This window comes from Mauremys reevesii, linkage group 11, assembly GCF_016161935.1.
Source record: "Mauremys reevesii isolate NIE-2019 linkage group 11, ASM1616193v1, whole genome shotgun sequence".
In the NCBI taxonomy this organism is placed as follows: domain Eukaryota; kingdom Metazoa; phylum Chordata; order Testudines; family Geoemydidae; genus Mauremys; species Mauremys reevesii.
This window is the reverse complement of record NC_052633.1, coordinates 29,936,287-29,960,979: the sequence shown is the minus strand read 5'-3', so window position 1 is coordinate 29,960,979 and position 24,693 is coordinate 29,936,287. Positions and strand designations below refer to the sequence as shown.

The following is a 24,693-nucleotide window of genomic DNA, read 5'->3' as shown; positions in this document are numbered from 1 at the left end:
TACGTATATTGCGGAGGAAATAGTGGGGAACTCCTGCTTTCCCCTAGAGTAGGATAAGGAAGGGAAGTTGGGATGATAATATAACTGTTGTATAGCACTTTTCATCAGTGGATCTCGGGACTAGGAAAGTTGGTATCTTTGGGAAATTATCCACTTTTAGCAAATACTGGTTTTTAAATGAGTATGATTGTTTTACTGGGCTAGCCTACGTTAGAAGTGCTACATTGGTGCAGCTGCGCTGTTGTAACACATTTGGTGAAAATGCTGTGTGCCAACGGGAGAGAACTTGGGGAGGTGGCTTATTAACACCCCTGAGCAATGTAAGTTATACCAAAGTAAGGGGGAGTGTAGATTTGGCCACTGACATGGACAGAGATTTAAACCTGCTAATCTCAAAGGGAGCTGTTTGGTTCAAAAACAAACCACTCAGCTGTGTGAAGGCAGTTTTTTCATTTGTAATTAGAGGGATCGATTCTAATCTTGCTAACTCGTCCTTCACACTCCTATAGCTCTCGTGAAATCAACTGTCATCTTTGTGATTTACCCTGGAGTAAGTGAAATCTGAGTCAGGCTCAGGGTAACTCCAGTGACTACAGAGTGGGGAGAGGTGTTACATGTGTAAAACTTCACCAAAGTGCTGTCAGTTCCCAGCACTGGAGAAATCACTCGTGTGTGTTTGTGATTAGGTAGATTTCTGCCAGGATACTGTTTCACTGAGTGCAGTTGGATCGTGATTAAGGACTATATGGAACACACAGCTTCTTGCTTACCTCAGATGAGGTGGGGGAGGGGAGGGGGGAATTGTGTTGCTCCAACAGAGCCTTGAGGAAGTAACAGGATTTTTTCCCCCAATCAGAGGTAAGCAGGAGCTTTGTGTTCCTGTTTATCACTGGGTCATGATCCAAACAGGCTTGCTAAACAAGTGGTCTTCATGCAGGAGTCAGTCCCTTCACAGCATGGGACTTTTAAATGATGATTAACATTCATCCTCTTGGCTCACAATCCCCCACATTGAAACCTTTATTCAGATTTTACATGGAAGATGTCCAGCTTCAAACCATCTACAATACTGCTTTCTGAGAAGAGCACTTCTGTATATTTTGTGAGGTTGCCTTTTTTTGGCCAGCTGCATTAAGTTTCCATTTATTAAAACTCATCTTAACTGCACCAGTCCTTATTTTACTGAGGAGACTTTAATCTATTCTGTAAATTAGGTCAGTCTTTAAATTTTACATCTTTTTAAATATTCATAGTCTGGGCCAAACTTCACCAGTTCAGTGCCTCTTGTCTTGACTCATACAGTTAACTCAGTTCAGATTTGCACTTCCAGAAGGGGACAATGTTTACAGTCCAATCTTCTCATTACCATGGAGTTTTCATGAGTTTCTGCTTCCAAGCATGTTAAGGGTTGCATAGCACAACTTCCAGATCACTTAACAGTAACTTCACCATTGTTTAGATAGCATTTATATTGAATGAAGAAGGCATACACTGTAGCAGACTGGCCAAAAATATGTCAGAAATAAACCTCCTCCCTCCTTGAATCTCTCTGCCTTCTTTGAAAGAGGTGTGGTTAATAATCTCCTCCTCTTCCTGCTATTTCTCCCCATCCCAACTTCCAGATGTAAATATAAGTCCTATTTAATATAACAATGACAATGTCCCATTTCTCCAACAGCAAAAACACACCCATAAAACTGATCATTAAAGGATACCAAGTTTTGTTCTTGAGCAGGAGGCTTGAATATTATAGAACTGGAATGTATCAAGGCATAATTGTGTTAGGACGGGTTAGGTGAAGTGGCTTTTTGTTTGGAGTAATTGCCTGCTCTGACTAGAAAGAGGAAAAAGTCCTAGGGGTGAGATTTCAAGGGGCTGAGCACTATTGAGTTGGCACATCAGGTCCCTCTCCCTAATGAAAAGGTACATAAGATAAGTAGGATGGTGGAACAGATGCACAAAGGAAAAGCCCCAGCACCGATCTGGCATTTATACATACATTTTTATTTGTGTGACGTGTACCCCATGATTAAGACCCTTCATTTTCAGTTTTTATTTTATTTAATGTTTCCGGGGAGTTTATCACTACAGCAACAAAAACAGGTGAAAATCAGTGCAAAATTATTAATTTTTCTGGGTAAATATCAGGGTTTATTTTGGTGGACAGAAGGACGGGAACAAAGTATTCAGTAGGTTAATGCTTTGAAAGGAATTCAATGTGTTTAACACCCCTGTGTTTAAGAAAACAATACATTTCTAATCCCCAAATAAAACCTTTTATTTGGATAAACAGTTTACTGTTGTAGATTTAGAACTATTAACCTATAAATATTTACATTTAAGAATTGGCCACACCATTTGCACTGCATACACTCAACTTTCATCCTTTTCTCCTGATTTTTTTTAAACTTCCTTGTGTTTTGAAACATATTCTGATACAGATTTTTGTTTTCTTCCCATTTTAGTATATCAAATCTTTAAACCATTATTTACTAAGAGCTTGAAATGTGTACGTGGTAGATGTGAGATTCATCAGTATATTCAGATGCGTACTCACTTAGAGCTTGAGTGCAGGCCTGTTTGTTTGTGTGTATCTTCTAGACCGGGGCAGGCAACCTATGGCACGTGTGCCGAAGGCGGCACGCAAGCTGATTTTCAGTGGCACTCACACTGCCCGGGTCCTGGCCACCGGTCTGGTGGGCTCTGCATTTTAATTTAATTTTAAATGAAGCTTCTTAAACATTTTAAAAACCTTATTTACTTTACATACAACAATAGTTTAGTTATATATTATAGACTTATAGAAAGAGACCTTCTAAAAATGTTAAAATGTATCACTGGCACGCGAAACCTTAAATTAGAGTGAATAAATGAAGACTCGGCACACCACTTCTGAAAGGTTGCCGACCCCTGTTCTAGACTAATACATAGCCTTACTTCCACAGGTAGCCTTCAAGAGGCTATACTGCTATTTTTAGCCCCATAGCATGAGCCCAAGTCAGTTGACCTAGGCTGAGACATGCTGCCTGGGGAGTCTTTGTTTGCAGTGTAGATGTACCCTCAAAGGCACTTCACTCCTTGTTGGTACCATTGCAGTTGACCTAATGAGCTTGTTGTCTTCAGTGCTTTAAGAAGGAAGAAAAAAAAAAAGCAGCTGCATTTTTTACTAAGGGGTAACTAATGGATGTGAGCTATCCTGTGGTAAAGACACAGTGAAGACGCGCCCTTCCCCCCCCCCCCTTTTTTTTTTTTAAACTGTGAAGTAAATTTGCTGCTGTCAGTCTGCGGGGAAGCGGGTAGAAGGCAGTAGGACTGACCTCAGTGTGTTTACTTCAAGGTCAATCTAAGTGTCTTGTCTTCACTGGGTTATTGCCTCCCGATAGTTTATGGCATTAGCTACTTCGAGGTAAAAAAAACACAGCTCTTTTAGCAGTGAAGACCAGCCCAAAGGCTTTGGATTTAAACCGGTGAGGATCAGGTTGCATAATGTTATCTGTGTGGAACTCTGGTCAGTTGACAGTGGAGCATGCTGCAAGGCCTACTTAGACCATTTTTTTCCTGAGGGGATTTTTTGGTTGGGATTAAAGTTGCATCTTACTTTGCAAGTGAAGGGGGTGGGGTCAGGTCTGCCCTAGATTTTCATTTTGTAGTTATTTTATTTGTATTGCAGAGAAACCAAAGTGTCCAATGTGCTAGGAACTGTACAGATTCATAGTAGGAGAGAGAGTCTGTCCCAAAGAGCTTACAATTTAAGTTTAAAACAAGACAAGATGATGCATCAAACAAAATGGAGAGAATGGGCAGTGAAAGTGTTGTCAACTCTCTTCTTAGTCAGAAGTCTCATGGTATTAGGTATTAAAGCCCCAGGTACTACAGTCAGTTGATGGTTACGTGAAAATCTCAGCTTTCATTTTAAAAACAAACAAAAGTTTCTAGCCTGTAGACAAAATTGAACAAAATTGAACTCTGAAGCCCCCACGCCAGAAAGCAAATAAAAAGATGCCCCAATTAATTATTTTTCAAATCTCATGATTTTTAAGACCATGTCATGATTTTTGAGGACCTGACCAATTTTATGTATGTATTTATTTATTTGCTTGGGGTCGGCAACGTTATGGTTAGAGAGACATGCTCACTGAAATGGTTTTACAGTAATTTAAAAATGTATTAAGATATGAATCAATCTGTAAAGTTGTTGATTTAAAATATATAGTAGCTAGATGTAATTTTCTCATCAATGGTTTAACAAAATTCAGAAATAAATAGTACAAAAAATTGTCCATCAAAATGTCGTATATTGGTTTGAGTATGTGAACTCTTGTACCCAAAGTTTCATAAGTTTAATAAACACTTACTGATTTTCAGTTTTGTACACTTAGGACTCTAGGCCTAATTTACTTTCTGTGAATACTCTCGTGAAACATTAACTTTTGGCACATAAAAAAGCTGCTAGGGAGAAGCTATTGCAGTGCATATATTTCTCACTTGTTGATACATGTAGGTGAGATTTTTTTTTTTGCCTTGCTCGAGGGGGAGACAGTTTTTTTCTTTGTCCAAACCCTGCTTATGAAATATGATTATTTTGTTTAGTAATTGAGCTTCTTTGTAAGGCTTAGTTAACAAAAATTTAATCTCTCATGTCAAACATTTGTGCATTAATACTGTATGTTGAACACTTCTGAGCATGTTCAGAAGAACAAAAGGTATCATTTTCTGTGTTTGTGGAATATACCCAAACAACTATGCTTAAATCTCTCCTCCCACTCCAACAGCGAGTTGCCAGACTCCCTAGGCTTTGTCTACACTACACAGCTTTTAGTGACACGGCTGTGTCACTACAGCTGTGCCACTAAAAGTTGTGCAGTGTAGCCGCTGTTTGTCGTCTCTCCTGCCGACAAAAAGAGCGATGTTTGCCTTTGCATTGTCAGCAGGAGAGCGCTGACAACATGCTGTTCACACTGGCACTTGTTGCAGCAAAACTTTTGTTTTTTGGGGTTTTGTTGTTTGTTTTTTATAACACCTCTGAAAGACAAAAGTTTTGTCATTCAATTGCCAGTGTAGACATAGCCCTGTACAAGGTGGGCACCTTTCTAGAAGTTTAGGGTAGAATTTTTCAAAAGCACCGAGTGCTTGATTTCAGTGGGAGCACAGTCATGCAAGGTGCTTTGGAAAATTCAACTGTTAACCTATAACTCAGTTCAGTCAAGTCCTAGATCAGGGGTCGGCAATCTACGGCACGCGTCTGACTGGCATGGGCATGGTAGGGGGAGTCCCGGGGCACAGTCAGGGAGCAGGGGGATGGTTGGATGGGTCAGGAGTTCTAGGGGTCCTGTCAGGGGGCAGGGAGTGGTTGGATGGGGCGTGGGAGTGTGGATAAGGGTTGGGGCAGTCAGGGGACAGGTAGGGTCCTCGGGGGGGCAGTTAGGGTGTGTGTGGGGTCTCAGGGGCAGTCAGGGGACAAGGAGCAGGGGGTGATTTCTGACCAGAGCAATTGGGGTGGGAAGTGGAAGGGAGTGGATGGGGGAGGGGCTAGGGCAGGGCTCAGGCAGGGCTCTCCCCTCTTTTTTGATATGGTAATCCTAGGCGAGGGGGTGATCGGGGGGCACATGGGGGCTGGCGCCCGCATACATCCACTGCAGCCTGCAGGAGCCCCCGGGGGGGCACTGGGCCGCAGCCTGGGCAGGCGGGCTGGGGGGGCGCAGCTGCTCCCCACTAGCGGTGCTGCCGCCTTTGCAGGGCTGCTGCCCCTGCACCATGCCGGCTCCTCCATGGCTGGGGCTCGCTGCTGCCACAAGCAGGACGGTTTGGCTCGCCGGTGCCTCCGGAAGGGGGCTCCTCCCTGCCGAGCTGCTGCAGCGGCCCAAGCCTGGCAAAGTCAGTGAGTGGACTCGGGGTGGGGGCCACCAGGATGGGGTGGGGAGGGCTCACGGGGCTGTGCACCTTCCAGGGAGTTCAGGGGCGGGGAGGGGGGAACCTGGTCTGGGGAGCAGCCCCTGGGCACAGCTGGCCCCTGGAGTCTATAAAGGCTCGTTGGGATTTGCCCCTCAATGGACCGATGTGCAAGGGGGGGGGGGCGCAAAATATCCTTGCACCAGCCCTGCCCCAGGGGGTGCGTGCATCCCAGGTTAAGAACCACTGCACTAAACTGATAAGATCTGCATCTTAATTTAATTTTAAATGAAGCTTCTTAAACATTTTAAAAAACTTGTTTATTTTACATACAACAATAGTTTATAGACTTGTAGAGCGAGACCTTCTAAAAACGTTAAAATGTATTACCGGCACGTGAAACCTTAAATTAGAGTGAATAAATGAAGACTCGGCACACTACGTCTGAAAAGTTGCCGACCCCTGTCCTAGATATATTGCAGTCTCCAATTTACATCAGCATAGGGAAAGCTTTAATTAGGGAAACTGATCTATTATTTTTTTTAAACCCACTTCATTCTCTGTCTTTTTTAATACTGTTATGGCAAAAGGTACTTAATAGTTGCATAATCACTGAGATGGAAGCACCTAGGATGAAACTCTGCATAAAAAGGGTTAGATGCCATACACAGTAACCACAACCTAACATATCATTAAGGGTATTGTTATTGTGTGGGTTAAAACATTCTCCTTTGTCTGGCACTTGAAGCACTGAGGTTCCAACTTCCTTGGTACTGCAGAGCCCCAGGTTCACTTTTCCAGGTCATGTAGCCTTGGTGAGCAGCCTAGGATTAGGAGTTCGCCAAGTGTAAAATTGAAGGGATTAGTCTGTAAAAAGAGAGCATTCGCCGGGGGCGGGGGGGGGGGGGGGGGCGCAGAGACAGAACAGCTGTTTCTGGGGACAGGGCAAAAAGTGCCTTGCCTGAGGATTCTGGAAGAAGGATTTGCCTGTGTGCCATGTGTTACCAAACCTGCTGAAGGGTTACAGGTCTTGTGTACATACTGTAAATAATCAAATCACATTCAGAAGATACCTGGCTTCAGATTACAGATTTCTGCCTCAGACAGAAATTGACTAAATTCTGCTACCGCTGGGTGGTAATATAAAACTACAGGCTGCTGATCGTGGAGAGGTGCACTTTTACTGGCCATTGAAGTAATAAATAGGAATATGATGAGAGAGCAGACAGGACTGAAATGTCTTTTTATTGGCCTCTTTGTGCTATTGAAATTAGAAAAATAAATAATTTTCTCTGACACCATGAAAACCTGTCTTGGTTTCTGTGTTGTTCTGGCCTGAGATCAGAGTAACGGTTATCCAGCCACCTTTTTGTTTTAGCCGCCTGTGGAGACTGGAGTCTGCTTTGTTTTCCTTTCTGAAGGATTTCCCCATCAGGAAGTAATAGCATGCCTATGGATACAGAGATTTCCTTACAAGGTGTATAATGTACAAGGAAGTTTTGAATCAAGTAGTCACAAGTATTGAGTAATGGAGCTCCTGATTCACAAGAAAGGGTATTTTTTGCAGCATGTGGGACTGATGTATCAACTAGTCAGCTTGCTGATACTTTAAACACAGACATAGCAAAACTTCAGTAATTTTCATGTCTTGTGTACACAAGGAGGCTATTGCAAAATAAGCTAGGGGGTGGATTTAAACTGCAGTAACTTATTCTTCACTACCTCCTTGTGTGGACTCTCCTTTTTTGTACTAAAAGTGCCTCTAGGTTAATCCATTTTCAGGCTATTCCAGGCTGTTTCCCTATGTAGACAACTCCTTAGTTATCTCCCACTCTGAGTGCTGTACCCTGGGGGCTTGATTATCTTCTCACTGAAATGGCAACATTTCCATTGTTCTTAGTGGGAGAAGGCTCAGGGCTGGGTATGTTAGATGATTTTTACATTTACACTTACACAAGAAATCATTCAAGTTAATTTACTCCTCCCAAGATTCCACAACAACAGTTAACTTTTCGGGCATGTGTATGGGGGTACTCAGGAAAGTGAAGGGGAATTAACTTAAAAGTATGAAGTCAATGTACATACGCCCTTAGGAAGGCACAAGTTAGCCATAACTCTCTTATTCAACTTAAAGTTTTAACTCATTGGTTACTGTAGACAGCAAAACTTTACTCTTGCTTTGTTTCTAATCATATCAGTTGGTATATTTTTGAATCTTTACTTGATTTTATAACATTGAGAGTGGAAATTGCAACACTTGTGCTCCTACAGTAATTCATCATTCTGCCTATGTTTTTTACATATGTGGTAAATAGTCACATATTCCATAGATATATAAGCACATCAGAAAAAAATTACTTCTATCAAAGCTATTTCTGCCCTCAAATATTATTGGTTTCGGCTTGCTTTTTATCTCAGTTTGTATTAGTATTGTTTCTCTAAAGATCACTCGGTGCTCATGAAATAATGCTGTGTTTTTAATTTTCTTTGCAGGTGACAGAAATTTTGCACCTAATGATCCACTGGAGTTTAAGTCTCACCAGTGGTTTGGAGCATCTGTGAGGTCTAAAAATGATAAAATTCTGGTAAGTCTTGCTTATAATGTTTTTCTACAGGAAAATACTGCAATAGAAAGACTGTGACAATTCAGAATTAAACTTAGCTTTGCCATCCAATTTGAGTTTCTCATTAGGATTTTGTCTGGCTTTTCTGCTATGGAAAGTCTAGTATAATTCATGAATTAGTGGATGTTGAAGTTATTTCTGAAAAATTCCTCTAAAGCCCTTCCTTCTTTTATGAGAGTTGTACACAGCCTTCTATCAACAAATGCACATTTCTAAAAATACAAGTGGACTTTTCCTTGTCTAAGGTTGTTACAACTGCCCATTGTGTAGGCAATGTGATGTACTTCTACTAAAAGCAGTGCTTTTGGATCATTTTTCCTTGGGCATGCAGTAGAACAGCGGTGCAAAGATCAATCCAACCTGCTCAGGCGTTCTGAAGAGAGACCTGTTTTATAGACTATCATGTCTTTTCCTCAGGCCTGTGCCCCCTTGTATCATTGGAGAACTGAAGCGAAACAGGAGAGAGAGCCTGTAGGAACTTGTTACCTTCATGATGGATCTAAGGCTGTTGAATATGCTCCCTGCAGATCGAGTATGTATAGAAGGTTTTGTTGTTTAACTTAGTAATTTCAATTTCTCTTCTGTTACACCAATTTTATGTATATTTGTGTGGAGTAAGAAGAGAATCTGTTTTGTGCCTTCCCTCTTTTTCCTTGGTCAGGTTGGCATTTATCCTTGTGGCAATTGGGGAAGAACCTGACCCAAAGCTCCAGGTCTGGGCACTCCTGAACTTTTGAGGTGTTCAGGATTTTCATTCGATTTTCATTCAAATTTCACAGATGTCGGTATCTCTCTCTCACCACCATCCCTACTTCCACCCGCACCCCACCCTATTCCCTACAGTGCATCAAACTAAGACCATGGATCCAAATATCCCTGAATTTTGGAAAATCCAGAGATGAATTTCACAGCTCATTGATAATTGTTGTGGCATCCAAAATGAGCCCACTTTTCTTCGGAGATGTGGATGTTGCTCTGTTGCAACCCCCAGTGCATGAATTTCTGAATCTGGAATTATTGTCATCATATTAATGCTCCAGTTGATTCTTCTTTTAACTGTTTGAAATGTGCCAGAGCAGATTAAAGTTTCTGCCAGTGAACTACTGAAGAGGAGAATAACTAGGGTACTGCAACATATTATGAGTACAAAGTGCCCTGCACAGAACAGTCCCACTTCTGTGCATCTTAGCTGTTTCAAATAACAGCAACTAGGGTAAACTTAGAGTAACGTTTTCAAAAGTAGACTCTCTGATTTTTGGTGCCTTCATGTTTTTTGTACTCAATCATGGGCCTATTTGTTTGAAAGTGCTAAGCACCCACAAGCCCTGGTCATATCAGTATGGGCTGCGGTGGCTCTCACCTCTGAAATCAGATCCAAGATGTCTCAACTTGAGCACCCAGAATAAGAGATTACTGTTTAAATTTGTTACCCTATTTCTTTAGCCTCCTTTTGAATCACAACATTGACTGAGAAATTCTGCAGAACAGCAGGAAGTGCATTCCATAGTCATCCAACATAAAAGGAGCATAAATGTCTGTCTTAAACTTAACGAATATTCAACTACTCACACGGTTATAAATAAGGGCCTGTCACATTACTGCCCTAAAGCTGTATATTCAGGGGATTAACTCGGTCATAAAATCTCTCTCTGGGCTGAATCCTAGCATGGGAACTATCAGCCTGGAATGCTTTTCTCTTCTTCTTCAGACAATCCTTGAAATACATTATAGTTATAGCTTTCTGGGTTGTTTTTTTTTGCATAGAAAGAGAAAAATAGTTCCTTTTTTCAGATACTTTACATCTATTTTTTCCTCAGTACCTTTGGAATTTAACTCAGCAGGAATATGGAGTTACCATTTACTTCTATTCGGACAGGACTAGAACTAATCCTAAAGTTATTTAATTATGTGTTGAAGAACAGGAAGAAATATCTGCCTTGCCATATTAGAACAAACTATTGAAGCACCTAACTTGGTATCTGACCTCTGGCTTTGACCACTGCTTCAGAGAAAGGGACACACATCTCCCTCACACCAAACCAAAAATCACCTGGAGTTCAAGTTCACCCAATCCAGGCTTTGGCCATCCAAGGATGTTTGAGCAGAATGGATCAATGTAATTATAATCATCTTACCATTCCCTGTCACAAAGTTTAATTTATCACTCTCTCCCCATCTTTTTTTTTTGTAGCAATTATTGATGCTGATGGACAGGGATTTTGTCAAGGAGGCTTTAGCATTGATTTTACAAAGGTATGTGATGCTCATTGGATGTAGCCTGTTTTCACAAGTCAGCAGACAAATTACAGCAGTTCCAACCAGTACCTGATATAGGCATGTATCTATTTTTTAAAATAAAGATCCATTGTTCCTGAAAGTAAAACTTTATTAAACTAATCTAAATGTTTGGAATAAGCCATTATTATGAGCCCTGATCCTGCAAGGTGCTTAGCACCTAAGCTCTGAAAGATCATGCCCTACATAAGTACCCTGCATTTCCAGCTTCTGTCAGTGGTACCTGATTATTTGTTTTATCTTTGCTGCCACTGGTCCTCAGGTCAAATGAAACTACAGTAAACTTGTAATTTTATTAGACACTTAACCATACACTGGTCACTTCAAGTCACTAAATCAGTTCTCTTCCAGGAATGACTTGCTCTGAAAGTGACAGTGTAACCCCTCCTTAACTCCATTAGTAGACTCTGCTTTTAGACCCAAATCACTGCTGCTTATTGAGCCATGGCTCCAAATTTTCTGTATCTTCTTGCTCGTGTTCTCTTCCTTATGTTTTCTTTCTCTATGTATGTAGGTTGCTGTATGAAAATGTTTTTTCGTATATTCTCTTTTAATTTTCTTTTTTTGTTTGATTTCTTTTAAAATCCAAACATAGGAAAAAAATGTTTACAAAGCGAAGCATCACATTTTAAAAAAAGGACTTGATCCAGCAACACGCGTAAGCACACAAGTAGTCCCAATGACTTACATGGGACTGCTTGTGCTTAAAGATACAAACATGCTTTGCTGGATCATAGCCATACCAAGTACAGGAAAAGCTGTGTTATCTGGCACTTCGCAAACCAGAAAGCTCTATAATCCTTCCTTTTGGGAGGGGTTGTGGGGCGTGAGCTCTGGGAGGGATTGCAGGACAGGGCTCGAGGCAGTGGGTTGGGGTGTGGGAGAGGTTTCAGGGTGCTGGATCTGGGCAGCACTCACCTTGGGCAGCTCCCTACAAGTGCTGACATGTCCAGAGAGATGGAGCGAGTGGCTCTGTGCACTGCCTTCGCCCGTAGGCGCAGCCCCAAAGATCCCATTGGCCGAAGTTAATGCTCCTAGATCAGGAGTCTCAAACTCAAATGACCCCGAGGGCCGCATGAGGACTAGTGCATTGGCCCGAGGGCCGCATCACTGACACGCCCCCTTGCTGCCCCTGGCCACACCCCCAATCCACCCCTTCCATGAGGCCCCGCCCCTGCCCTGTCTCTTCTCCACCTCCTCCCCTAAGCGCGCAGCTCCCCGCTCCTCCCCCCTCCCTCCTGGAAAGTGCTAAGCGCCACCAACAGCTGTTTGGTGGCTTGGCGCGGAGCCTCCGCTTTCTCTTGGGGGCCCCTGCGAGCCCAGGGCCCGGGGCAATTGCCCCTTTGCCCCCTCTGGGTGGCCCTGCCCGCCGCTGGTCTTTGGGGCAGCGGGTCCCTCTTTCCCACCCCGCCGGTCCCGCTTCCCACCCGCCCCGGCGGGTCTCGCTCTCCCCCACGGCCCGGCCCGGCGGGTCTCACTTCCTTCCCCGGCCCGGCCCCGGCGGGTCTCGCTTCCCTTCCCCCGGCCCGGCCGCGGCGGGTCCCGCTTCCCCCCCCCCGGCCCGACCCCGGCGGGTCCCACGTCCCTCCCCCACCCCCCGGCCCGGCCCCGGCGGGTCTCGCTTCCCTTCCCCACGGCCCGGCCCCGGCAGGTCCCGCTTCCCACCCAGGCCCGGCCCGCCCCGGCGGCTCCCGCTCCCCCTTACCCGAGCGCGTCTCCGGCGAGGCCTGAGCTTCGTCCCGCTCAGAGCTGTGTGGTGAGGGGGCGGGGCTGTGAGCTCCACGCCGAGCGCAGCGCTCAGCCCAGAGCTCCCAGCCCCGCCCCCTCCCCACGCGGCTCGGATCGGGGCGGGGCTCAGGCGCTCGGACGGAGACTCGGCGCTCTATGCGCCGAGGCTCCAGGAGAGGGGCGGAGGTGGGAGCCTCCGCTTTTCTCTTGGGGGCCCCTGCGGAGCCCGGGGCCTGGGGCAAATTGCCCCCTTTGCTCCCCCCTCTGGGCGGCCCTGGGGAGCTCCGTGGGCTGCAGGGAAGAGCTCCGCGGGCCGGCTGCATGTTTGAGACCCTTGTCCCAGATGGAGGAATGGCCACAGGGGCTCTGTGCGCTGCCCCCGCCCTGCCCTGAATGCTGACTCTGCGGCTCCCATTGGCCAGGGACTGCAGCCAATGGGAGCTGTGGGGGCGGCGCCTGGAGGCGGAGGCAGCATGCAGAGCCGCTTGGCCGCACCTCTCTGGACATGTCCCCACTTTTGTGGAGCTGCCCGAGATGAGAGCCGTCCAGATCTGGCACCCTGAAACCCCGCCCATGCCCCAGCCCTGAGCCCCCTTCTGTACCCAAACTCCCTCCCTCTTAGTTAACTGGAATTTTTGACTTAACCGTCAACCCCCATTCCACCAACATGCTGGATAACAAAGCTTTTGCTGTAATATACACAAAGATCAAAACCAAGACTACTTTGTGTACAATATTTCTGTAGTTGATTAAGAAAAAGTAGGGATGGGGGAGAGGAAAGAATAGTCTGTATGCCTGCACAGAAACCAGTCATATGACAGAGTCCTAGCAAAATGTCATACGGTTTTGTTCTAACTATATTCTGTTGTCTTAAAATTATGCCTGTAGGAGTCAGCTAAAATGACATGAATCATTCAGTTCAGAGTTTTAAAAAGAAGAGGCGGGATGGGGGGAGGAGCATAGGGGTGGGAAAATAACTTGATCAAAAGCAGATGTTGATTTGCTTCAGTAGTGTTAAACCTAATAAAATTCTAGAAGATCAACATTTTTAATTTTCCTTTTTGTTTTTTGATTCTCTTTTAGTAGGTCTGTGTAATCTCAAATCATAATTAAAAAAATCTATTTAAAAAGTATAATACGTGGCTGGGTTGCTACAGCAACTTTACAGTACAAGAAAACTGTGTGCCCCTAGAATTACCATATATTTTATTATTGTTTATTATTTTTCAGCTATATGGTAATGAGGGCTCTTATTTTTTATTTAATTCTTTCTAGGGCGACCGGGTACTTCTTGGAGGACCTGGAAGCTTCTACTGGCAAGGTGAGACAAATCACTTATGTGACACAAAATGCTGATATCTTTGATTTTCCACCCCCACTCCACCTATCTTGACTCCTCCATAAACGTTAATATCTCAGTGAATGAGACACTAGAAATATATTTTTTTAATCCCCTTAAAACATTTACTGAATATTTGAGGCAGCTTTAAAAGACTTCTTTGTACTGATTATTAACTAAATAACCATACAAATGTTCTGTTAAATATATAAAGTGTGTGTGTTTGTTCCTAAAGGCAAATATTTTGTTCAAGCCCGATGAGATTACCTCAGGGAATATTTTTCCCGTCCACCCAAAACCTTAAAAGCAAGGAAATGTAAAGTTAAGCCAGAGGTCTTTCCTGTATCTTATAACACAGACATCAAATTATTCACTGTCAATGAGACACGCTACGGGCCCCACCAAGAGAAGTACATTCCATTTCCTTTGGATACAGAGATATGTCACATTCTCCACATGCATCCGCCTTGCGCTGTAACACAAACCTTACCTCTGATTTCACAGTTTCCACAAGAACATTTCATTTATCTTCTCCTAGAGGGAAGGCCTTCAACTGACCATTGCGCATCCACGGTCTGTATCCTGGCAGACAGATGCGCACTAGCTATGCTCAAATGAATGTGCTAAAAATAGCAGTGTGGACACGGTGGCATGGGCTAGCCACCTGAGTGCAGACTCAAGGGGTCGGTTGGGCTTGTACTTGGGCAGCTAGTCTGTGCCGCAATGTCCACGCTGCTATTTTTAGCACGATAGCTCAAGCAGCATAGACAGCCTGTGAATACAAAAGCCGATTGACTTGCTGCCACCACCCCTAGTGAGCAGCTGCCAAATGTAGTTGCCCATGTTGCATGTATATAACATAGTTTCTGTATTAGTGCAGACCCTGAATAAAGGAGAGTGATTAAAAATGCATTACAGATGCAACTGATGCTCATCAAATTGAGTTTGTAATGTATATTTGTTAGCTCCTTGAGAAATTGTCATCTCTTACATAAAACTTGAAAGGAAAAAAAAAATCTAAATGTAACAGTAATTTAAAAATAAAATAATGCGCCTGAACTTGCAGTTTCATAATTTTCTACAATTCTTTTAAGCTAAATTCTGAAATGCCACTAAAAGGCACGCAGTGTAGCCACTACTTGTCGGCAGGAGGGTGCTCTCTCACCAACAAAAAACTTGCACCCCGACAAAGCGCTGTTCAGACCAGTGCTTTTCATCGGTAAAACTTTTGTCATTTGAGAGGTGTTTTTTTTTCACACCCCTGAACGACAGAAGTTTTAACAACAAAGTCCACTGTAGACAAAGCCTAAGTCTTTGCTGTATCATGGTCTACATTTTTATTTTCATGCCTCCCAATGGCTACTGTTATTGTTGGCTAATGGAGGTTTCTCCTTTAGTCTAATGGAAAAGCTATTGGTTTAGAATCCAAACATTCTCTGATTAAGTCCCATTCTTCACAGTTAAATTCACCAGAGCAATTATCTATTTTAATGTTGTTGTTTTTTCCGCAGGTCAACTCATTTCTGATCGGGTGGCAGAAATTGTGTCTAAGTCTAATTCCAAAGTCTACAGTATAAAGTATGATGACCAGTTAGCAACACGGTCCGCTAGTGCTGCTTTTGATGACAGCTACTTGGGTAGGTCATTTCGAAAAAAAAGGATATTTGTATCAATATTGCAGCAAGACTCATTGGATTTGATCCTGCACCCACTGCAAAAGACCCAATAACTTTATTGACTTCATTGATTTCAACAGGAGCAGGTTTGAACCCTTACTGAATGTTAATGTTGATAAAGATAGCAGTTGATAAGAGTGTTTCTACCTGCTAAATGCCTATCCATTTAGGATTATGTGCAACCATCCTGTCTCTCTAATATGGAGAGTGACTCATGGTCAGTCTTGAGCTGTTGGACATGTTATCTAATCCATGTATATTTGCTTTGCACTTGCTTTTTATATGGTGTCAGAGATTTGTCACTTTCTCAGTGACTCTGTATGACCCTGGGGGGGGGGAAATGTGTGACCAGAAATCTTTATCAGTGAGATTACTTATTATTCCGTAATCTCTGCCCTTCAAAAAAAGAAGTGTTCTAAGTCAGCAGCTGGTGTAACATGGCACAGAAAATTCCCTAGTTCTTAAGTCCTTTATTACTTTAAAATTGTGAAAGTAAAGGAACAAGGCCTGTTCTGCCTTTACAGGGCAGTCTAATGTACACCAGTCTGGCATGGAATCAGACTTGCCTGTTCAAATCATACCAGTTCCTAAGGTAATTCAAAATTTCCCTGGGAGGTCTTAAAGGAGAATAAAAGACCAAAAAAAGTGTATAAGTGGACCCTGCTAATATGGGAACAGAGGTCAATCTCAGTGACCCATTTCCCCACCCTTACATAAACCTAGATAAGAAAGTGCTGGAGATTACTTTAAAATGCTGATACATTAGAAGCATTTGAAACCTACTTACTAATTTAAATTCATGCTTAGAGCAGTCCTCTCTAGATAAAAAAATATTTTGGTCAGGAACAAGTGAAAGTCTGCTTTTCAATATTGCACCAATTCATCAATATGTCACAGTCACTTGAGACCTCATTTCATTTTTGTCAACACAGTGGGTGCTGTTAACTTTTCATGGCCCTGAGCCAAAGCCCAGAGAATCCAGTGGGAGTCTTTCCATTGACTTGACTAGGCTTTCAATCAGGCCTTACATCCATGTATATAATTCTATATGGAGATTCACATCCACACTCACCCCCTCACACATATTGTATTTACTTTAGATATACAGCAGTTGGAAATAGCCTTCGGATTCTATGAACCAAAATGAAAATGTGTGTTGATGTAATAACAAATAAAAGTGTTCTCCAGGAGAGGTTAAGGAAGTTATCATTTAGCTTTATCTAGGTCTTGCTTAGACAAAAGAAAGGAAAGGAAAAATGTTCCTAGGGAACATGGAGTAAAATTCCTGGGAGAGAATAGTTTTAGGGTGTTCCTTGGGTGAGTGTGTAGAATTCCTATGGATACCAATGTCAGCTCTGTATTCCAAGAAATAGTGGGCATATATCCATCTTATTGCGTGTGCAAAACAGAGGACCAGGAACTCCTTTAAGAGAAGGCTGTTTCGGAAACATTTTTATTTTGTTCACATGTACATTGTTTAAAAGAATTGTCCTTTCTAAAAATATTCCCCTGTCTGGACCTGAACATGTTCATAATTTAATACTGTAACAAATTAATATTGATGCTCTTGCTACGGTTCCTGGAAGTTCTCAAAAAATACTGTGCCTTAAACTTCCAAGTAAAACCCTTATCTAAAGAAAGAAACTGTTCTTCCTCACTAAAATAAATTGAACCAGAGCATGTTGGAGTCTGTCAGATCTGACAGTTAAGTAGGGTCTGTACTTGTGAGGATGTGTGACCTTCAAAAAAAAAAAAAAGGTATTGTGTTGCAAAAAGTGACTTTGTAATACTATTTCCTCTGAAGCTGTACTGGACTAATGGCCCAGTGTAATGGTTGGGAGAATGGGGAATATGTACTCCTGAATAACGAGATTAATATAGAGGTCCTGAATTCTTCTGGTCATTTAAGAATCCCAGGTGTCTTTTCACAAAAGTAGAAGTGCCAGTAATGGTGTCTTAGCAAAATTCCTGTTTTCTTTCCTGAAGGTCTTGTGAGTAGACATGCGGCCCAGGAGCCAAGCACTTTTGTCTGACTATGTGCACTTCATTGTGCATCTGTTCATTTTTTTCCTATCCGTAAAATTGGTATTGTGATTGGGCTTTTTGTATTAAGTAGTTAGCAAAGAGCTTTGAGATTATTTTACCATCACCATCTGAATTTACACAGAACAAGTCATTGTCTGCTATCTCAGTTGAATTATGATGTGACCTCCCCTCATCCACCAGAAAAAATCAGGCTAAATATTATCTCAAGTAGGAGCTCTCTCTGTATTAGACATTATTCAAAATTCTTTTACACAACCTGAGCCAAGATTCAACTGCTGAGTCCAGAGCTAGGATCATTCTGTTACTGTTCCTGATGTGCCCTTTTTCAATATAACAGGTAAGTCCTCAGTTGGTCTCGATCACCACCAAATTTCATTGCCATAAATTCATCAAAGGATTCCATTAGAGAGAAACTTGGATTGCAACATATAAATCCTTTCAAATGCAGACCCAAACATGTCAGTTCTGGACCATCTCTAGGTTCTATATGTTTGTTTGAACCTAGCCATTCCAGTTTCAAACTGGTGGATCCCCATTTGGCAAAACAAACCTGCCCATTTGGGTATGGCTGTTCCCACTGAAATTGATGCGTCTCATGCAGACTGTAACTATTTTTAGTTGGGTAGTATAGTTATCCAATGGATATGCTGTTTGGAATAGCTGTTTATCTTACTGTCTTTTGAGATCATTCAATAAGATGTGCAAGCAAAGTGGATCATATGGAAAATGTTGAGAAATTACATGAAAAGCAAAAATGAATAAGCTTCATATCGTGACTTATCACTTTTGTTGTTGTTGCTCAGGTTATTCGGTGGCTGTTGGAGAGTTCAGTGGTGATGGCATAGAAGGTACAGCCTTGCTCTTGTTTTGTTGGTATGTAAAAATGTGTTCAGCAGGAAGCAGACTTGAAGTAATATTCAAACAGACACAAACCCAGATGTACATGGATGCATACACAGTATAGTACCTCACATTCTAGGAATGAGCAAAAGGTTCAGGCAAATTAAGATCTAGCTTGAGCCATTGTTCTTTGCTCAGCTGGAATCTGAACATTAACAAGTTGTCTTCTTTTATGTTTCAGACTTTGTATCTGGGGTTCCAAGAGCAGCAAGAACGCTGGGCATGGTAGGAAACTTGAAATCTTAAATTTGAAAAGCTGTTAAATGTTGTTGTAGTGTATAGTGACATGTGTTACTAGCTCATTTCTTTTTCCTATGCAGGTGTCTATTTACAATGGGAAAAATATGTCATCCTTGTACAATTTTACTGGAGAACAGGTATATAGTTCTGCTTTATACCAATTAGGTGGCTGTAGGGGTGCAAGGGAGAAAAAGTCTTCAGAATGACAGAACATTGGCATGAAGTCCATGTCTAGGAGATGTATTTTGTTAGCTCATATGCCTCCATATCTTTAGTAATCTGTGGATGTGTTCCATGAATTCCCTTTCTTGTGCTGATATTACTTAAAAAAAACAGTTTTAGCACAGAAATCCCTTTAGAAACCTGTAAGAGTCATTGGAGTGGAGTTGTGTTAGTGCTGCTTGGTGTTGTAATTCAATTTAGTCTGTTAAGAATTAAAAAAGAGGATGGACCACAGGATTCTACTAGTTGCGGGGAAGGAGTCATCCATTCTCTTTATTCAGTTGTAGAAACAGACCAGTTTACTGAGGGAGTAGGGGAAAGGAATGAAAAAACTATTGGTGGCCCCTAATGAAATTCATGTACCAAATATTTTGGAGAGGGGCAAAAATGACACTCATTGAAGTATTTGGATCAAACGTAAAACTGCTGCTGTTTTCCAGATGGCTGCCTATTTTGGATATTCTGTAGCTGCCACTGATATAAATGGGGATAAGTAAGTGCCTTTTCTTTTTCTTAGCTGTTTGTGGAAACAGTTGTCTCTCTCTCAAAATTAATTTCCTAGAACAAAATTAGCAATATTTCCCATTACACTTATTTCTCACTCTTTATGGATTTTTTACTGCATTTTATTAGGGCTTCCCTGCACAACACACTTTATTTTGAGCACTCAATATGCAATTTTTTTTTTAAAGTTGTCTTATGTCATCTACACTGTCTAAATAGGAAATGCATGCTTTAGATGCTTTCTTTAAATTCCAAGTGAAACCTAAAGATAGATATGAAACATTCATCTTAACCATAACTGTACAATTCTGTGTGACAGTGGGTGATGGGAACATGTGAAACGAGTTTCTTGTGGTGGTTGAAAGACAGTATTTTTTTTATACAGTTACACAGATTTGTTTATTGGAGCTCCCCTTTTTATGGAGCGTGGTTCTGATGGCAAACTTCAAGAGGTGGGTCAGGTCTCCATATGCCTTCAACAAGCTTCTGGAGGCTTTCAGATCGTAAAGCTGAATGGGTTTGAGATCTTTGCGAGATTCAGCAGTTCTATTGCACCTCTGGGGGACCTGGACCAGGATGGCTTCAATGGTAGGACCTCATTTTATGAATTATTAAATTCATAGTGTAATGTGAATTCTGAACACAAACAGATTAGACTGTTGGACACCAAGGTCTAGTCTCCCTTCGATGCATATATGCTGCTCTCAAGAATGCTAACAGGAGTTACGTGTGTGCATCACGCAGAGACTATACCAATTAAACTACAGCAATGACTATTTTAAGCTGTTATATCAGTCAGTGAACTTCTTTGTGAATGATAAGTACTTTGATCAAATACGTCATTCCCATCGTGAGTTGGAAGGGCATTTCTGGTGAAATTTTGAGGTTTCCCTTTTATAAAAGCCAATCCTTCCCCCAAAAGTGTTATGATAGCAAATACAACCTCAACAAAGGATATTTCATGAAGGATTAATACATTAGGGATTGTAGCTGATCTTCTAGCCTTTCATTTGGTCCATAGGAAATGTTATAGTTCCGAAATAGTCATGCTACAAAACAGAACAGGAAATGCAAACTAGATCTAAAGAACAATATTAAAGGTGATAATCTATCCAGGAGATGCTTCTCATGCATGAGAGGCAAAAATTTGATTTCAGGCCCAGTATTAGTCTGTATATGTTACAACTTTTTTTCATAGGAGAAAACAGTTTTAATGTTCAGCTTTTAAAGAAACATGTTTTGCTGCTCAAAATAGTCTATGCCAATGGTTTCAACAAAAGTGAATATTTGGACTTTTAGTTGTTAGTAGCATGGAATCCTTGTGCAGAGGCAACATCTCAGCAGCCATTCAAGTACAAGTTCAATAAAACATTAGTAAGATCAAGGCTAATAATAGTCCTGCAAAATGCTGATCATCAGACTAGATGACACAAGTGGTCTTTTCTGGTTCATTTGCTACTCTGTTATGCTATTCTACTCAGGTTATTTTAATCAGACTTAATTCATTTGTTAGAAAGGTAACTGAACAAAATCTTCACCTTTTTAAAGTTAATTCATTTACTAGGATTTAATCATTACTATGTCTTTTCCCTAAGCTCCACTATTCCTCTCTGTGACAGGGTCATTTGGTTAACATGCTTTCCATCCCCAGATGGTACAGTACCATTGTCTCTGCTCCTTTCATCAGCTCAATGCAGATAAGTCCTAATGCCCATAAGACAACAGTACTATATTTGAGAGTTTCTTCTCATTATGCAGCTTTATATAAATGTACAGGGAGTAATGTTATAACATCTGCTATAAGTTGTTTCAGATTTTAATACTTTGATTAGAATCATAGAATATCAGGGTTGGAAGGGACCTCAGGAGGTCATCTAGTCCAACCCCTGCTCAAAGCAGGACCAATTCCCAGACAGATTTTTACCCCAGATCCCTAAGTGGCCCCCTCAAGGATTGAGCTCACAACCCTGGGTTTAGCAGGCCAATGCTCAAACCACTGAGCTATCCTGCCCCATGGTGTTCTTGAATCAGCATACTCACTTGTTTTTTAGTTGTGTTTCCTGTAAGGAATCAGATTAGCATTTTGTTTATGGCCATTTATCATTCACTGCTAATATAAGTGTTCTCAGACTTACTGAGATGTGGCATAATTGCATTAATTTAAAATTCTTCCTGTGGTATATTTCCACGCACTCATCAACATAGTGCTTAGGATCTAATAACTGTGTTTTACTAGGCTGGTTTAGGTCTATAGGAGCTATTAAAAATCTTGAACCTTCTGGATGAACGTGATTATATTAATGAAACCTAGTTTGGTGAGTTGTCTCCAGAAGTGACCAATCCTGAGTGTTTTAGGGGAAAATGTTAAATACCCGGACTCCAGATAGGTGCAAAAGTGTGTTTGCGGGATTGGGCCCTTCTCTGTTGCAGATAAGTCTACAGGACACATGCTCCTTAAACATTAATTTTGGTGTTATTCTGGAAAATCTCAGGATAAAACAGAGACAAGGGTGTAGATAAATAAACCTTTCAAAGAATAGTAACATTATCAACTTGCTGTGTTCTGAAACTCTGCTGTAACTGTATTTTGCCTATATGAATTGTTCAGTGTCAGCACACAGAAGTTCTCTTTGTTTATGGAGACATTAAGGCTATTCCTTCTGGTTCACAGATATTGCAGTTGCTGCACCCTATGGTGGAGAGGACAAAAGAGGGGTTGTTTACATCTACAATGGAAGAGCGACAGGTTTGAATGCAGTGCCATCTCAGATTCTTGAAGGACAGTGGGCCGCCCGTACCATGCCACCAAGTTTTGGGTACTCACTGAAAGGAGCCACTGATGTGGACAAAAATGGATATCCAGGTGCTTTTTTCTTGACATAGCTTTAGAACAGTTGCAGTAATGTGACTACATCACTTTTATATGTCTGACCAACTAATGTCCCTTTTTAAAAAAGAGGATAAAGTCTCAAATTTAGCATTTCTTTCTCCTTTCCAGATTTGATTGTCGGAGCCTTTGGTGTTGACACAGCTGTTTTGTACAGGTAGGCACATGGTGCATGTTCTCATGTAAGAGCAGTCAGGAGGAAAGCTCAGTACAAATTGTAAATTCCAGAGTGGAACAGAAACGAGAGAGTCTGAAGTTCTGTCTTGCTGCATTGCAGAATGACATGGATAAAAGTGGTTACCTCATTCTTTCCACTGTGGTAATATGCGGTCCATAATCTATTATTTGCTTCTGGTGGATGTGTCCAGAGCTGAGAGAATACACTGCATGAGATCTTCCTCCATGGCCTCCCCTGAGTGACAGTTCTCCAGAGGCCTGCAGGTGTAAAATGCTGCTGCCTGGTCAGATGTGCAAACCTGCTCTCATCCTTGAAGGTTCTGCGAGCTCCTGACTTATTATGGCAACTTCTCCTGTGAGAGAGGGGCAGAGTGGGGCATGGAATGGAGGGAGCTTGCTCTCCTCTTCCACTCATTCTCGCAGGCCAGAGTATTAAGTTGAGCACAAAAAAGTTTATGGCTGCTTCACAAAAAAGGGAAGTAACTTACTCTCCTCAGAGAAAGAGGGAGAAGGGGAGGAATTGTGGAAGAGTTCCAACTCCTCTTCTGATCTGATTCTGGGGTCACGTAGCTGTTCCCTGTCCCTTACCCAGGATAGGGTGTAAAGTTACAATATAGCCATTAGGGATCTAGTTTAAAAGTGTCATTAAGGTTCTTCAGTTCTGCACATATTCACTCCAATCTCCTCCAAAGAACTTATCTCATTCCACTCCCTTCCTTGTTCCCTCTACTTATCTAGCATCTGGCTCTTCTTGATTCATTCTGACGTTTGGGTAGTATTGATGTGAGAGTCCACAGCTCCTGGTATCTGGGGCAGCTTTTCTTTAACTCTCTGCCCATCTACTCTCCATCTCTTTGAATTCAATGAAAAAACTTCTCTTGTATCTTTTTCCATCTGCTGCTCTATCATTACATTCTGTATCTATTATTTTTAGCATTACTTAATGTATAACAGTTTTCACAGTATGAAGAATTTTGTGGTGTTGTGTTATATGAGTGTTGTCATTCACACGAATTTATTTACTTTTTGTCTACAGGGCTAGGCCAGTGATCAGTGTAAATGCCGGCTTAGAAGTTAACCCGACCATTCTAAATCCTGAAGAAAAAATCTGTGAACTGCCAGATACTCGTGTGAAAGTTTCCTGGTACGGTGGTTTATTTTTAATTAAACTCTCAAGGCCGAGAGAGTAGAGCTAATAAACAGATTTTAAAAAGTGAAACTGGATTTTCTGAATGGCTAGACAAAGCAAAGCAAGCACACTTAGGGCTTGAGCCAAATCCCATTAAAATCAATAGAAAGACTCCCAGTACTTCAGTGGACTTTGGATTTGATCCTCACTTTTCACCTTTCATTCATGGATGGCAAAATGTTTCCACTGAATAGAGTAAAATCTCCCCAATTAAATCAGCTAAGAGCTGAACAGCTGCATATCAGTGCAAATAAGGAAGTCCTCAGTTTCCTTTTGGAAATTTCTACATGTTCCGGGTTCCTAATGCATGTCAGCACCAAGGTTCAGCATCTCGCAAATGAATGCTTGTATAATCGCTAGCAAACTTATTGCATAAACGTTTACTACTACTACTGCTACTACTGATTAGAATGAATTCACTGTTCAGGAAAGTAAGAGACCACTAGGGTTGGTTTGAGCCAGGTCTATTGGGGTCAGATGTCTTGCAAACTCCCTCCCTCCAAATTCGGTGGCATTTCGGCAGATGCTTGACCGCCGCCATGAAAGGTTGGGAACTGCTGCTCTAGCCATTCTGTTTTAACAATTCAGTTCTGGACTGCCGTCGCCCTTCCTTTTTAGGCCTGGACTCCTCAAAGCCCAGGCTGCCGGTTGTTCCCCACTGTGGAGTGCTTTAGGTCAAGAACCCTAGCTCACTTTCATTTCTGGCCTACAGCAAAATTTGAACTCTGGTCTTCACAGGTGAACGTTATTAGGCTAATCAAGCTCTAAAGGCTCTTCATTTCTACTGTCACTGTCCAGCTTGACGTCTTAAATTTTTACAGTGGCAAGACCTATACCCCAGTCAACAATGACCCTTCAGTGTAGAAGTGCCGTGAGCCATATAAACTGCTATATGTGTTCTCCATGGTTATGTTTAAGGTTCATGGCTCTCTGGTACTTCAGTCCCCAGAGCTATAATACTGCAAGGTTTACTTCCT

General features: G+C 42.0%; 1 protein-coding gene across 1 annotated transcript in view; it reads left to right on the top strand.

The window, feature by feature from the left end:
- The window catches only part of ITGAV (integrin subunit alpha V), an 83,758-nt gene that overhangs the window by 26,622 nt on the left and 32,443 nt on the right, over nt 1-24,693 (top strand). The window contains exons 3-15 of the mRNA XM_039494681.1: nt 8,383-8,474; nt 8,931-9,045; nt 10,705-10,766; nt 13,812-13,857; nt 15,387-15,512; nt 18,401-18,445; nt 18,679-18,722; nt 18,818-18,874; nt 19,400-19,452; nt 19,849-20,051; nt 22,135-22,326; nt 22,462-22,507; nt 23,564-23,671. Coding sequence (XP_039350615.1) covers nt 8,383-8,474; nt 8,931-9,045; nt 10,705-10,766; nt 13,812-13,857; nt 15,387-15,512; nt 18,401-18,445; nt 18,679-18,722; nt 18,818-18,874; nt 19,400-19,452; nt 19,849-20,051; nt 22,135-22,326; nt 22,462-22,507; nt 23,564-23,671 — 1,189 coding nt within the window. The remainder of the gene's footprint in view (nt 1-8,382; nt 8,475-8,930; nt 9,046-10,704; nt 10,767-13,811; nt 13,858-15,386; nt 15,513-18,400; nt 18,446-18,678; nt 18,723-18,817; nt 18,875-19,399; nt 19,453-19,848; nt 20,052-22,134; nt 22,327-22,461; nt 22,508-23,563; nt 23,672-24,693) is intronic.